General features: G+C 44.9%; 1 protein-coding gene across 3 annotated transcripts; it reads right to left on the bottom strand.

The window, feature by feature from the left end:
• Positions 1 to 2,081: 2,081 nt before the first annotated feature.
• LOC142784981 (uncharacterized) lies at positions 2,082 to 13,525 on the bottom strand. Of its 3 annotated transcripts, none has more exons than XM_075883404.1 (4): positions 13,152 to 13,525; positions 8,122 to 8,184; positions 5,716 to 5,942; positions 2,082 to 2,431 (listed from the first exon to the last, which is right to left on the bottom strand). In XM_075883404.1, exons 2-4 carry the CDS (start codon positions 8,123 to 8,125, stop codon positions 2,153 to 2,155), a joined length of 510 nt encoding a protein of 169 aa, XP_075739519.1. In that variant the 5' UTR covers positions 8,126 to 8,184; positions 13,152 to 13,525; the 3' UTR covers positions 2,082 to 2,152. The 3 variants fall into 3 exon arrangements, with proteins under 3 accessions (XP_075739519.1, XP_075739521.1, XP_075739520.1); XM_075883406.1 differs by having other exon boundaries at positions 5,854 to 5,942; XM_075883405.1 differs by having other exon boundaries at positions 8,122 to 8,176.
• Between the last annotated feature and the right edge of the window lie 668 nt (positions 13,526 to 14,193).

The following is a 14,193-nucleotide window of genomic DNA, read 5'->3' as shown; positions in this document are numbered from 1 at the left end:
CCATGGCGCAATTGGCTAGCGCGATGGGCTGTTAATCAAAAGGTCGGAGGTTCGAACCCACCCGGTGGTGGTATGGCGCTTTTTTTTCTTTGGGCTGATAGCTCTGAAGATATGTTCTGATGGTGGTGAGAGTGGAGCAGTACTGTCTCCGTGGCGCAATTGGCTAGCGCGATCGGCTGTTGACCGAAGGGTTGGAGTTTCGAGCCCTCCCGGGAGTGGTTTGTTGCTTTTTTCTTTGCGCTGATAGCTTTGAAGATATGTTCTGATGTTGGTGAGAAAGGAGCAAGGTTGTCTCCATGGCGCAATGGGCTAGCGCGATCGGCTGTTAACCGAAAGGTTGGAGGTTCGAGCCCACCTGGTGGTGGTGCAGCGCTTTTTTTTCCTTGCGCTGATAGCTTTGAAGATATGTTCTGATGATGGTGAGAGTGGAGCAGGACTGTCTCCGTGGCGCAATTGGCTAGCGCGATCGGCTGTTAACCGAAAAGTTGGAGGTTCGAGCCTAAGCGGTGGTTACGCGGCGCTTTTTTTCTGTGGGCTGATAGCTTTGAAGATATGTGCTGATGGTGGTGAGAGTGGAGCAGGACTGTCTCCGTGGCGCAATTGGATAGCGTGATCGGCTGTTGACCGAAAGGTTGGAGTTTCGAGCCCTCCCGGGAGTGGTGTGTTGCTTTTTTCTTTGCGCTGATAGCTTTGAAGATATGTTCTGATGGTGGTGAGAGTGGAGCAAGAATGTCTCCGTGGCGCAATGGGCTAGCGCGATCGGCTGTTAACCGAAAGGTTGGAGGTTCGAGCCCACCTGGTGGTGGTGCAGCGCTTTTTTTTCCTTGGGCTGATAGCTTTGAAGATATGTTCTGATGGTGGTGAGAGTGAAGCAGGACTGTCTCCGTGGCGCAATTGGCTAGCGTGATCGGCTGTTAACCGAAAAGTTGGAGGTTCGAGCCCATCCGGTGGTGGTGCGGCGCTTTTTTTTCTTTGGGCTGATAGCTTTGAAGATATGTTCTGATGGTGGTGAGAGTGGTGCCGGACTGTCTACATGGCGCAATTGGCTAGCGCGATGGGTTGTTAATCAAAAGGTCGGAGGTTCGAGCCCACCCGGTGGTGGTATGGCGCTTTTTTTTCTTTGGGCTGATAGCTTTGAAGATATGTTCTGATGGTGGTGAGAGTGGAGCAGTACTGTCTCTGTGGCGCAATTGGCTAGCGCGATCGGCTGTTGACCGAAAGGTTGGAGTTTCGAGCCCTCCCGGGACCCAGGCAGCACGCCGCCGTTGGACCAATCTTGGACCAACATCGGCTAACATCGGCACCGACGTCGGAAGTGCAACTTCTTCCAATGTCGGGCCGACGTTCAAGCCAATGATGGGCCGACGTTTTAGCCAGTATGCAACCAACATTGGGCCGACGAAGGCCCATCGTATTGCCGACAAAGCTGCCAATGCTCGGCCAACATTGGGCCATATTCAGCCAATCACATGCCATTTTTACGCCGATGTTTGCTGCACGACGAATATTGGCTGCGGATGTACGACCGACATTGGACCAATCCAGAGCCACATTGTAGCCAATCAAATGCCGTTATTACACCGATGTTTCCTGCACGACGAATATTGGCTATTGATTGGCTTGCCATTATGTAACCATTATTAGTAGGGAATTTGTCTTACCGGGAGATTTAAACAATATGCCTCAATGACCCGCTCTTGTAGCTTTGCAGCCCTGTATACTTGGGGCAACAGAAAATTGAATGCTGAGAACTGAAAGCAGTTACTCGATCTATTTCATCTTTTATACCTCATTCCATTTGCTAACACTAGAAGTGTAGTTTATTTTTTTACCAATTTATCTTTTGCAATAGCGAGTGCTTTATTTGGTACTGTTATTTGGTACAGCAGATCGAAAAAAGTCGTTAGGAAGTAAATGCTGAAAGCGTATGTCCCCCACTTGCAATCCCCACATATGTCCCCCACATGGTAATCGAGAATATTCATAGTTTAGAGCATTTTTTTGTAACTAAAACATGGTGATGGTGCTTCCGAATCAGCATAAGCTAGCCGAACAGAGCACCACCGACAGTCTGCAGACTATTTATTCTTTGTTTTTTTTTATTTATTTGGTACAACAAAAAATGTATACATTGAAAAATATATATACACAACTAAAAAAGGCCCGCTCTACTGCAGGTCAGGTTGCGTTGGGGGCCCAGTGACAGTGGTGCTGTCAAGGCCCTGGCTGCTGTGGCTGGGCAGGAAGCCAGCTGCCGCGAGCAGCCGATAATCTGCACTCTGAGAGTGGGGATCATCGGGCTGCTCCACAACAAATGCTTCTCTGAAGCGCCGCTTCCTGCCCCCACAGCGATCACCAGACCCTGGCAGCCACCTCTTAATAAAGTTGAGGGCCTCCGCCTGGTCGCACCCTGCTTTTTGGCAGATGACATCTGCATACAAGAACAGAAATACCATAGTACACATGAAGCACTGCAGTACAGAGAATACACAAGGGTACACACACATAAAACAATGAACAAGTCTAACCTGTCACTAATCTACAGAGCCTCAGGTTCACAAAGGCCCTTTTCCCTTTTCTGCCATGAAGGCTATACAGCACTTGCACGTCATGTGCCAATACAGCCTTCATGGCAATAACACCAATTTCTCGGAGGCCACGTCCCCCAATCTGCAGGAGGTGCTTGCGCAGTAAAAAAATGCAAGAAGCATATATGGGGTAAACGCAACAGCACATCGAAATGTTTTCATGATAAAAATCTGCAAGACGAGGACACTGAAAACAACAACTTGAATTTTTGGGCATCACAACATTTCATTGTTTTTTTACGCTAACTTCAACTCACTTGACCTAAAATGGTTTCCACATCAGCCCTCTCACACTCAGTGTGAGAACCTTTCAGAGTCCTTCTCTGAATGCAGTTTCGCTGTTATAAAATCAAATACAACACTGTTATAACCCTTAAGAAATATTGATTCTAGCTATGAAATAGTATAATTACTTTGTACAGTGCTCAAATTCCAATACACGTTTCTTCGAGGTTACAATGTCTTTGCCTGAATGTTGACCAGGAGTAGCTTCTACAGGTGAAAAACGATAAAATATGTGGAATTCAAAAAGAAGCTTGGACATGTTTTTAATCAATGCATTGTAAGCAGAGCACAACAAGATAAATGAACATGATCAAGGCGTACTAAGAGGCAACCTTAGAGCGACCAAATCTTGGTCATATATGAAACTGATAGAAAAATAAAGGTCGCACTAGATGGTCGCACCATTTGCTGTTTATATTTTTCTGTGATAGCCAACAAAGAGGCATGTCGCTATAGAAATCTCATCACAATAAACAAAGGTGCATTTTTCTTCACACTGCGAAATTGGGTGCATGTTAGATTTTTAAAAAAGTAAGAAATCGGCTAACACAAGGCAGGGTGAACTGTAGCCCAAAGTAGAGAGAGCCGCAGCGAACACGAAATAGGGTGATAAATGAACAAAATTACTGAATGTCTGTTTTAAGCAGGCTATTGCTAGTCACTGCCCATCAAACACACGATGCCGCCTACATTGTCTGCTAGCTTAAGACAGTTCACTCGGACTTCACAGACTATAGTAAATACAGTCGAATCTCATTAATTCCAACACACTTAATTCGAACTGACGCTGTGGTCCTATCAAAGCTATCCCGCGCTCCGAAAATGCTCTCAGCACCCCGCCTGATCCTGCGGTGGCACTTCAGACACCTCATCGCTGTGCTTGAAGAAGAAAATGAAGAAAAGGAAAGAAAAGACTGCGGTGGAATGTTTGCCAAATGCCAATCTGCGACATTCCTGTGCCACGCTTCGGCTTTTTCCGTACCTGCCACGTAGAGACCCTTCTCCTCTTAACACTGCGCATGAAGAGAAAGAGGGGAAAAAAATCTGTCGCAGAGAGTTGGCTCTCTCATGCCGATCTGCAACGCGCCGGTGTCACGCTTCCCTGTTTTTCGTTCCTGCTATGTAGAGACTCTTCTCCTTTCAACACCGCGCATGAAGAGAGAAAAAAAAAAGCTGCCGCGGAGTGTTTCTCGAATGCCGATCTGCTTTTCTCCAGGTGGAGACGCTCCTCCATTCTCATCATGTGCTGGCCACGCTCCGGCTGCAGCGCAGATGGTAACAGTGGAAACACAGTTGTCTTCGAAGAGTGTCAGCACTGGACATTGCCGCGCGCAACTTCTTTTGCCAGGAGAATACTGAAGCCGAAGTACAAATGCTTTGCAAACTGCACGCAAAACTTGTTGACTCGTTGTAAGGCCAACGTGTACAGACATGTATTGACTACTTTAATTAATGACGGATGTCCTGTAATTTGTGAATAAAACTTCTCCATGCACATGCATCACTGCATGGTGAGCCCTCCGCTCGTTTACCGCATTTACTGTATTCTACCGCGCCCTCGATTGTAACACGCGCCCAGTTTCCACGGGAAAAAAAAAAAAAAAAAAACTAAGACATCGGTTGCAACGCGCACCTTTTTTTCTCGTTGGCCCGCTTGATCACACCACTCGCGAAAACGACTCTTTTTGAGAGCGTCTTCCGTTTAAATATGAAGTACGGGGGAAGCTTATGCCTATCTGACGTGCAACAAAGCATTGCTGTCACTCTAGTTTTACCGTGGCCCGATGTCAGTACACAAACTTGCTTCGCCCCCTTCTCCTAGACGGTTGTGGTGCCAGGCATGTCGAAGTAAAGAGGCGTGTGATCGGCATTCCCGATTTGCCCAAGCAGGTAGCCGTTGTTGTGCCGCAAGTTTAGGAGGAACCTCTGAAGACTCTGAAGCTTTTCTTCGTACTCCTCCGGCAACTTCCGGCATATGCCCGTTCGCCTTCGGAGGGAAAAGCCTTTTCTCTTCATAAAGTTCGTTAGCCAGCACCTGCTCGCTTTAAAATGGCTCTGCATTAGCCCTTTTTCTAAGGCTAACTGTATAGCCTGCACTTGGAGCAGTTCTGTCGTCACGGGCCGCTGTGCCGCTCACTGCTTAATCACATACTCGCCGAGCAGCTCTTCAATTTGTGGAAACCGACCCTGCTGTGGTCCACTGAAGCCTTTGCGTGAATCTTTGCTGTCGACAATATTCTGCTTTTGTTTCCACCAGTCCCGCACGCACGTTTCGGGAACTCCGAATGACCGCGATGCGGCCCGATTTCTGTCCATTCCGGCACACGCGACGACTTTTCTTTTAGAAGCAGCATTGTGGTGCACTCGTCGAGTTTTTGGAGTCGGCCCTACCATGCCGTCGATGCTAATGTACTACAAGATGACGAACTCCTCAGCACACGTATGAAGTGCCGCGCATGGGAAACACATAGGCAGAAATGACCGACGCGCCATGCCGACGCACGTAGGGGGCGGCCATTTTGTAAGTGGCGATGGCAATAGAATGACCATATTCATTTTTTTTTTCGTACTCGATTCTAACACACATGCGACTTATGAACTGTCTTAACCGAAAAAAAGGTGCGTGTTAGATTCAAGTAATTACGGTAACTTTCATTATTTTGAACTTCTTTCAATTTGAACAAATTTTCTGGCCTGTTTGAGTACGAATTATTCATATTCGACTGTAGTACAGTGGCTCATGAGATAACCTGACTAGTTTGTTTCCCGAAACACAGTATCTTAAAGCAGTACTAAATTTCTGCATGTTACATAGGCATATTAAAAATCAAGAAATATACACCAAAGCTGCAGCCACAGCTTTACTCTGCACAGCTGCCTCTGCTGCCTCCACTTCTCCAATTGTACCAGCAGGCAGCCGGGGAAGGTCAGAGGGGCGCTGTGCTGGCTGGGCGTGCTGAGGCACGGACAAGAGCCGTACCTCGTGCTTCAGCTGTCGCACCTCCTGCAGAACCTCTCTTTGTTGCTGCCGGATGCCAAGTTGGATCCGCAGGATCCGTAGCGATAGAGCTGAAACATACAAGAGTACATACCATATTTACTCGCACAATTTGCATCCTCACATAATTTGCTCACCAGTATAATTAGCCAGCCTGCTTTACTACAAGAAACTTTTTGCTCGCATACTTTGCCCTCCCCAACCAGCCCGAGCCACCTTGCCAGCACACACACAGACACATTTGACTTCATGATGCTCTGGTCAGGCACATCTCTTGTCGAGCAGGCGAGTGCAGTCTTACACAAAATGGACTGAGTGCAAGGTCCCTTCTTCCATGAACTTTTATGCTTTCCCTAGAATATCGAACTTGAAAACCGAAACCTGTTTATGTGTAGTCCGAAATGCCTAAAGGTTTGCCTCCTATCTTCCCACCTCTTCCACGGCAAGAATGTATTCCCGAGACACAGCACAGATGTTGAACGCAAGCAAGGACCTGTCACATCAACTAGATGAGGCAGGTTTTCGCACTCATTTTTTTTTTTTTCGGTTTCGCCATCTGGCCATTGCGTTTTTACCGTTCCTTGTGATAGGCTACAATAATTATATACGAGGCAGATTGCTGTTATAAAGCTTACCGAAGAAAACTGAAACCGTGCTACCGCTAAGCACATCAGCGTGGAGTTCTTCGACATGCAATATTCAGTATGGGAGCCAGCAGAAGAGTGCATTGAATAAGACTTAGCATAGAAGCTTGGGTGTGTTGGTTAGATATCGGAGGGAACACAACGCAATAGAAGACTGGGACAAGGAATGGACACACACACACATGAAGGGCGACACACACAGCACTGTGTTGGCATCGCGCTTCCTTGTCTGCATCTTACTTTATGTTGGGTTCCCGACAATTATTGGAGAGTACTTATGTTCTCTGGTATAACCCTGTCGTGGGAACTGGTTTTTGTGAGCACTGTTCGGAAGAACTTCAAGAAAATGGGGGCATTTGAACAGGCTTAGCAAACAAATGACAATCCGCTTTGAGACAGCTGTGACAGCGCCTGCAACATATATTCCCAGTTGAGCTTTTAGGCCAGCGATTCCTACTAGCTTCTCACATGACCGGATTGACAAAAAAAGTACACATAATACGGGAGTATATACCACATTTGACTCTGTAGCTTTGATGAACCAGGCAGATACACAAATTTATCCAAAACTCCATTGATTCTGTTGCAAAATTATTCAACAAACAAATTGCGATGTTATCCATGTTACTATACGATTGTGGCACTTTACCATTTCAGCTTTCCAGGAGGCACACATAGTGCAGCGTTAGTTCACCACTTGCAGTTAATTGTATGCAGTAGGTTGCTCACAGCAACTGACTGCATGCAATGGTGAACATCTTGCATGCTTGCACCGCTGTTTCAGCATGCTGGCTGCTTCCCATACGGCTATCAATTGATGTTCACAAAATTGGGAAGATGAAGAAAGACTACACAGTGCCCTGGCATCCAACTCCAAACCTCCTATACTCCAAACTCCTATACTCCAAACCTCCAGCCAACAAACAAACAAAAGAAACAGAAGTATGCAAATGAATATTATTCCTAATACAGCTGGAATGGAGTGTAGTTTTCACCAATTCTGTGTGTTAAGTCAATATGGAGTGAGTTAACTCCATAAAGTAGCTTTTTTCATAACAGTGTTCACTCTATTGTAACACAAGGAGTGACTTCATAGCATCTAGAAGGAAAAATAGAATCTTCAGTATTTGATAGAAATGAGAGGCTCTACCTTAAAACAACAATAATCTGGAAAAAGAACTCATTACATTCGAAAAAAAAAGGTAGCACAGTTGATCCCCTTTACAAAAGACACTGATGTAACAGACAAACGGGGATAAGAGGCACCAGTGTGCAGGCTGACATTTGGCCCATCATGCATCAGGCACTCCGTAGATGCGCCTGTGCAGCCGGGAGCCCTGCAGTCAAGCATGCTGAGCAAGACTGTTGACCACTGTACAATGACACATTGCCACAAAATTTCAAAACTTCATTTCACAGACTTCTGCAAAAGCTCCTTACACTCTTGCATAATTTTTGCACAAGCTTCTCTCATTCTTGCGTGATTTTCGTCAGAACATACAAGTGTTGGAAGTTGTATGTCCCCAAAAACTTGCACAATACAAATAGCATACATTAAAGTCTATCACTTAATACGTGCATAGTGTAACAATGAAAGGAAACTCACGCATGGTTTGCTCTGAGCCTTCCCCGTGCGGTGCCTCCTTGAGCCTTGGAGAGCACTGTACAGCTAGAGCAAAGTAGCATCAATCCAGTGTTAATGGCAGGTTAACAAGACAACAAAACTAACCCCCATATTCATAAACGCTCCCCGACTCGACTTTCACCCTTCACTTGCAGCAGAGTTGAGCACTGTGCCGCTGCTCGTTTGAAAGCGACGCTGCGCTACTCGAGAATCATAGCAGATTATTGCTGACATGCAGCAATTTTCTCTGCTTAGAGACGGCGCTCCCATCAGCCATCTCAAGTGAAGGTGAAGCGTTGAGTGGAGGGACGTTCTAGAATACGGGGGTAAGATTGGTTGCAAGAACACTACAATAGACACACTTAATTTTTACACTTCATCTATATTGTACAGCTACACACATTCTGCATCCTTATAATGCAACATATACATACAGGCTTATAAAGTAAACACTGTAGGCTGCTCAAATAACACCTACACAAAAAAATTACCCAAAAGTGGCCATGCGCAAAGTACTTTTATTTGAAACTCACAAAACTTTTGCGGTGATGGAGAATAAATAAGACAGGTTACGCTTGGAGGAACATGAGACCTTCGCAGCTTTCATAAAGTACAAAAAACAATATGGTATGTGTGTGTGTGTATGTACGCATGAAGCTTCAGCCTTTACATACGGTTTCTTGAAAGAATCGACTATGAATTTTATGGCACCTGTGTCCTTCAGCGCAATTGAAAGCCTGCTGATCAGTGTGTGCAATTGTGGAATAGTTACATGGAAAATGGCGTGAAACACCTAAAATCAAATTTTTCTAGCTAGGAAATATGCAGCTGTGTATACACAACACATGCTGCAAACAGTGGGAGGTGACCACAAGAGTGATTTGAATGTAAGCGGCAGTATTCCGCATTCATGCACCCCGCCATTTTCAACTGTTGCCCAAAAGCAGCACCACTTCAGCGTGCTACTTTTTTTTTTACATCATAAACAGCACGGAATACAGCGAGGATGAAAAAAACATATGCAATTAAATTTTGAGCACTATTTATGGTGCGCATGATTGATTGATTGATATGTGGGGTTTAACGTCCCAAAACCACTATATGATTATGATAGACGCCGTAGTGGAGGGCTCCGGAAATTGAAACCACCTGGGGTTCTTTAACGTGCACCTAAATCTGAGCACACGGGCCTACAACATTCCCGCCTCCATCGGAAATGCAGCCGCCGCAGCCGAGATTTGAACCCGCGCCCTGAGGGTCAGCAGCCGAGTACCTTAGCCACTAGACCACCGCGGCGGGGATGGTGCGCATGAAAAAAAAAAATAGGTCTTTGTACAACGACGAATTCATAATTTGCCTTCACGGACCTTCTGTTAGGCTGCACCACATACAGATTTTTTGTGGCTTTCAAAAGAGATTTGAAAAAAAATAATAACCGTGTTTACTCTCGTCCTGAGCACACTCACTAAGTCACCCTCATTTCAGTCGCCAAAATTTTGAATTTTTTTTTCTTCCACATATTAAACACACACCTTACGTTCATCCGCTGAAGTCCAACGGGCTCCCCCCCCCCTTGCCGCCTTCGCTCGCTGCCACGTGCCATTTTATTTTTGTTTCTATTTGTTCACGGAACGTCCCCTGTCTTTTTTAATTATCTCTTGTAACATATGTGGCATTATCTTGTTCCCGAGGTGCCACAGGTGCTCTGCAATGTAGATGCACCATTAAACTAGTATTTTTGATCAACTGTGCATTTCTGATGTTTACCTTGCAAGTACGTAAAACTGGCATGCTTCTTGATCTACGATACACATGTGGCTTGTCTCACTTTGAAGGAAAAGTTAGCATACAATGGTGTAAATGCTTAGAATTTGAAATATTGAGGCAGCAGCACACCGGAGATGATCATATGGTAAAGAAACAAGTGCTGCCTTATTACTGGCAAGTTGTCACTTATATGTACAAATAAATTTTGCGAGCTAAAAAAAGTACAAAAGCACAGCGAGGCTATGATGTGGTTCAACCTGTGGATTCGCTTCATTTATCACGCCATATGATGAAGCTTCCTTTGGTAAAACTGCTCAGATAAGAAAAAAAGTTTGCTGTCCAATACAGCAACTATACAAAGTGTGCACGTGCATCTCGCAGCGCCTTTTCATCACTTCCGAAATGCGCCACCAACATGCCCGGGCACCAACCGAATCTATCGCCTACAACTGCCATGTTGTCTCCTCGTGCTTGCACCCGTTTGGTTTTGCCTCACGATGCAAGTTTGAGAAATTATGAGCTGCTAGTGAGGCAAGTTGATTTAGTAGTCCACACAGAGGGAGCAGAGCTTAGGGTGTTTCTTCGCTAAAAGTTATAACCTAAAATTGAGTAACGCACATTCCGATTTTCCTAAAAGTACCAGCATATTTGGCTGGTGCAGATTAACAAAAGCTACTTAAAGAAACTTTGCAATATTTGCATCTTCAGGTGCAACTTCATTACGGGTAAGTGCCATAGCCAAGTATTTACCTGCAAACAGATATAGCTTACCAAGATACTGTACATACAAACTTGTCCGCAGTTAAAATCATGATGGCGAGGAAGGCGGTTAAAATCGTGATAACGATCGCGGAGATTTGGTATTGCATTGAAACAAACTATAAAGAATGGGAAACAATATTAGTTCACTTTGAAGTATAGCCGATCGGTTCAAGTTGGGCGTCAGGATTTTTTTTAATTAGTCAATTAATTCTATACACGGTCTCTATCATGTTCAGTGACTCCACTGTACATTAGCGTACAACAAAAGCAAAATACAAAGTGAAAGGTGTGTTAAAGCATACGTGAAAAATAAAGTGATGACTGGCATTACCGCGGCACACACCACGCAAAGTTGCTATCTGCCTTGTATAATATTTTCCTCGACTATTTCCACAAATTGCAATCAAAGAGGCTCAAGCTCAACATCAGCACTGTTTAAAACACTTAGGGGGGGAGGGGTATTGCTACTTTGGTGGCGTAGGCCGTGACAATATATTCATAATATTATATCTCTTGTAAACTTGCCTAGCTCTGCACGACTAGTTTTCGATGGGAGCAGCTGCGCTTCGCACATCCACTCTTAAAATTGCGGCTCGAGAGCTTTTGAGCTTTCACTTGTTTTTGGGCCAGGCAATTTGTAGTGAAAGCAAGATAATAGGCCCTCATAGGTTGTGGCGGGCAGCCGGTGTACGCCGTGGCTGGTGTATGTGTCGCACATCTTGATTATCTGGTCTTGTATCGAGTGAACGAGCGAGGCCTTCCTAATCCAATGAGCTCGTTAAAGTAAGACAACAAAAAACCACAATGCTTCCACATCGTTTACAGCAACAGATGACGAGCCCCCAACAAACCGCACTGCAGCACGTGAACTGCCGTAGGTACCCAGGGAGTTACCCGGGCATGGCGGGAGAGGGCGACAACGGCAGAAGTGACATCACAAGAACACTATGTATAAAGGGGACATTTAAAGACTTTTTTCCCATTTTTAAACTTCGTGCACTGCTCTGTCACAATTTATAGCTCAGAATAGTTGTATTTTGAAAAGGGCACTAATTCATAAGCCCAATGGTTCAAGGATGGGTGCATTTAGGGGGCCCATTCTACGTTTTACTTATGCCCTTCAAGAACTTGCTTACAGGGCCAAAGTCCTGTTTCAGAAAGAACACGCTAGTGCGTGGCCAGCAGTCCGTCAAACATTAGTGCTGGTGAGATTTGGAAAGGCAGCGCATGAGCATCCTCATCTGCTACTTCTCTGCTCATGCTCTCGGGGCTTACTTGCGAGGCACGGTCCTTCGCACTTTTCATTTTCACACTGTAAATCAACTGATACCAACTCTGCCTTCCATTATTTATTAAACCAATATTTCATGGTCACGAGGACGAGCTTAGAATGTTTGCTACATCAGACCTGAACAGCATTTTGAGTCATCAAAACTTGCTAGTTGCAGCGAGCATTATGCGAAAAATATGATGTGCTTTACGGTGACAACTTGCAAAACACTGCAGCAACGATTAAAATCATGCATTTTTTGTGCTCACAGGAAATACCTGAAGCAGGAGGCACTGGGCTAGATAAATTGTGCAGCTAAAATACGGATGCGCTTTCCAATGCTGTCATGCGTACAGGCGGAGAAATGGCAGACAAAACTGGGCGCACCCCGATTCTATGCGCTTGCGTCCCATTCACAAGCCTCGCTGCCAGTTAGCACCACATGGCTCACTGTCCATGAGCTCGCTTGTTTCCTGTAACAGTGGACCATACGGTACACCTATTTAAAAACGAGGATAGAATGTATATAATGCAGCATCTGATGACGCCATGATGATGTGTTGCTGATGAAATCTGGAACTCTAGTTAGTACGCTTATTGTTAACCAGCCGACCGACTAGCAAAAAGATTTGCGACTGCAATGATGGCATCTACACCTGCCCTTAAAGGGACACTGAACAAAGTTTTTGCCGTCGAGATTTTCAACCAAAGCAAAAGATTGGGCCATGAAATTCATAGACAATAATAATTTCAAGCAGAAACTACGAAAAAATACTGAATTTAATGAGCCTTTTACAAAATGCCGCGTCTAGCTCTTAGACACGGCGTTTTCTAAAAGGTCGCGACATTTATTTTTCAAGTTTTTTTTTGTTATTCAAGACAAATCTACGGTGCATTGTTCACAGAAAACAAAATTGCCTCGGTAAGATTTCTTTGCGAGCAGCTTACTAATTTTAAGGCAGGCGCGTTGATTCGTGAACTGAAGGATGCGAGTGATCGATCTTGCCTGCTAGTGGCTAGGCGACAAAGGCTTTACCTCATGTCCTGGTGTAGCTAAGTCACGCAAATGGAGCAGAAAATGTGCATTATCATTTATTTCACCTAAATATCACACGTATGTGACTTATTGCCGGTGACAGGTGATCAGGATGAAGTCGACAAGTTGCAAATCTGAACAAGAATTCACTCGAATGAAAAACCAACCTATACTCACGTGCACGGTGAAGTCGAACACGTCGTCCGTCAATGTTGTCTCTGATGCCCGAAGGAAAAGAGAAGAGGACAAGCGACGGGGTCGTCTCTTTCTATAAAGTCGGCGGAACTGCCAGAACGGCCAACACAAAAGGCATCGGGTTGATATTCCTCCATCTGGGCATCAGTCGCTCCACCCGGGCATGCAGGTGCTACTGGTTCTACTCAGTTCTACTACTATCCTCTTCCCGACATTGCAGTGTTGCTGCCATACTCGCGAACCTTTTTAAATTAAAGCACGCAATCATGTATTATCGTGCGCCATACTAAACTTAAAAACAGTGCGCCGGTACATGAGATCACGAAGCGCGGTCCACGCCATCACAAGAGCAATTAGAGAAATGAAACAAAGAAAGCAAAAATGTATAAAATATTTTGTCTCAATACGATCCGCAATCCAGTTTTCTGCAGCGGCTTTTGGCTCTGTATGAACGGCCAAGCCAGTGCCAAGCCAAGCTTGCGTCCCTGATCAGCTGTTTGTTTCCATCGAGAATTCAACAGTGAACTGGCAATTTGTTTAGATGATATTGCTAAAGGGCTTGAAATTGAATATTTCTCTACGTACTACTGATGTACTTTTCCTCTCTGTTTCCTGATCACAGTGATGAGATTGAGGAGGTTACAATTTAGAAAACAGCAAGTGCAGCTCAAGCATTGCCAGTATCGCTGTTTCGGTAATAAAATGTTACAAAGATTTTGCCCCGCGACCTGCTTGCCGTGTTCGAGCACCCAGTAGAAATTTACGGTGCCGCGTTTAAAAGAGTTGAATAAAATTGCAATATTACGAAAGGAAGGCTCTGAAGCAACATCGCATTTTATCAGGCCTACACCTCCCACACCTAGACGAGTAAAACTCGTCGATATTATCTTGCAAAGCTGTGTATAATATTTATAACACATTCTTTAGCCCACGATGAATTGTTCTCTCGTGTGGATTCTCCATTTGGTACTGTCATGTTAACTTACAAATGCAACTTTCCATATTTAGTCTCTTTAGATGTTGC

This window comes from Rhipicephalus microplus, unplaced genomic scaffold, assembly GCF_043290135.1.
Source record: "Rhipicephalus microplus isolate Deutch F79 unplaced genomic scaffold, USDA_Rmic scaffold_16, whole genome shotgun sequence".
NCBI lineage: Eukaryota > Metazoa > Arthropoda > Arachnida > Ixodida > Ixodidae > Rhipicephalus > Rhipicephalus microplus.
The sequence above is the reverse complement of the archived record's forward strand: the minus strand, read 5'-3'. Positions and strand labels throughout refer to the sequence as shown.

Bases quoted from the DNA above. Each gene is read 5' to 3' on its own strand.
- LOC142784981 (XM_075883404.1), bottom strand. The intron at 2,432-5,715 runs GTGTATATTTCT...TCTTGTATGCAG, and splicing joins AAGCTGTGGCTGCAGCTTTG to ATGTCATCTGCCAAAAAGCA.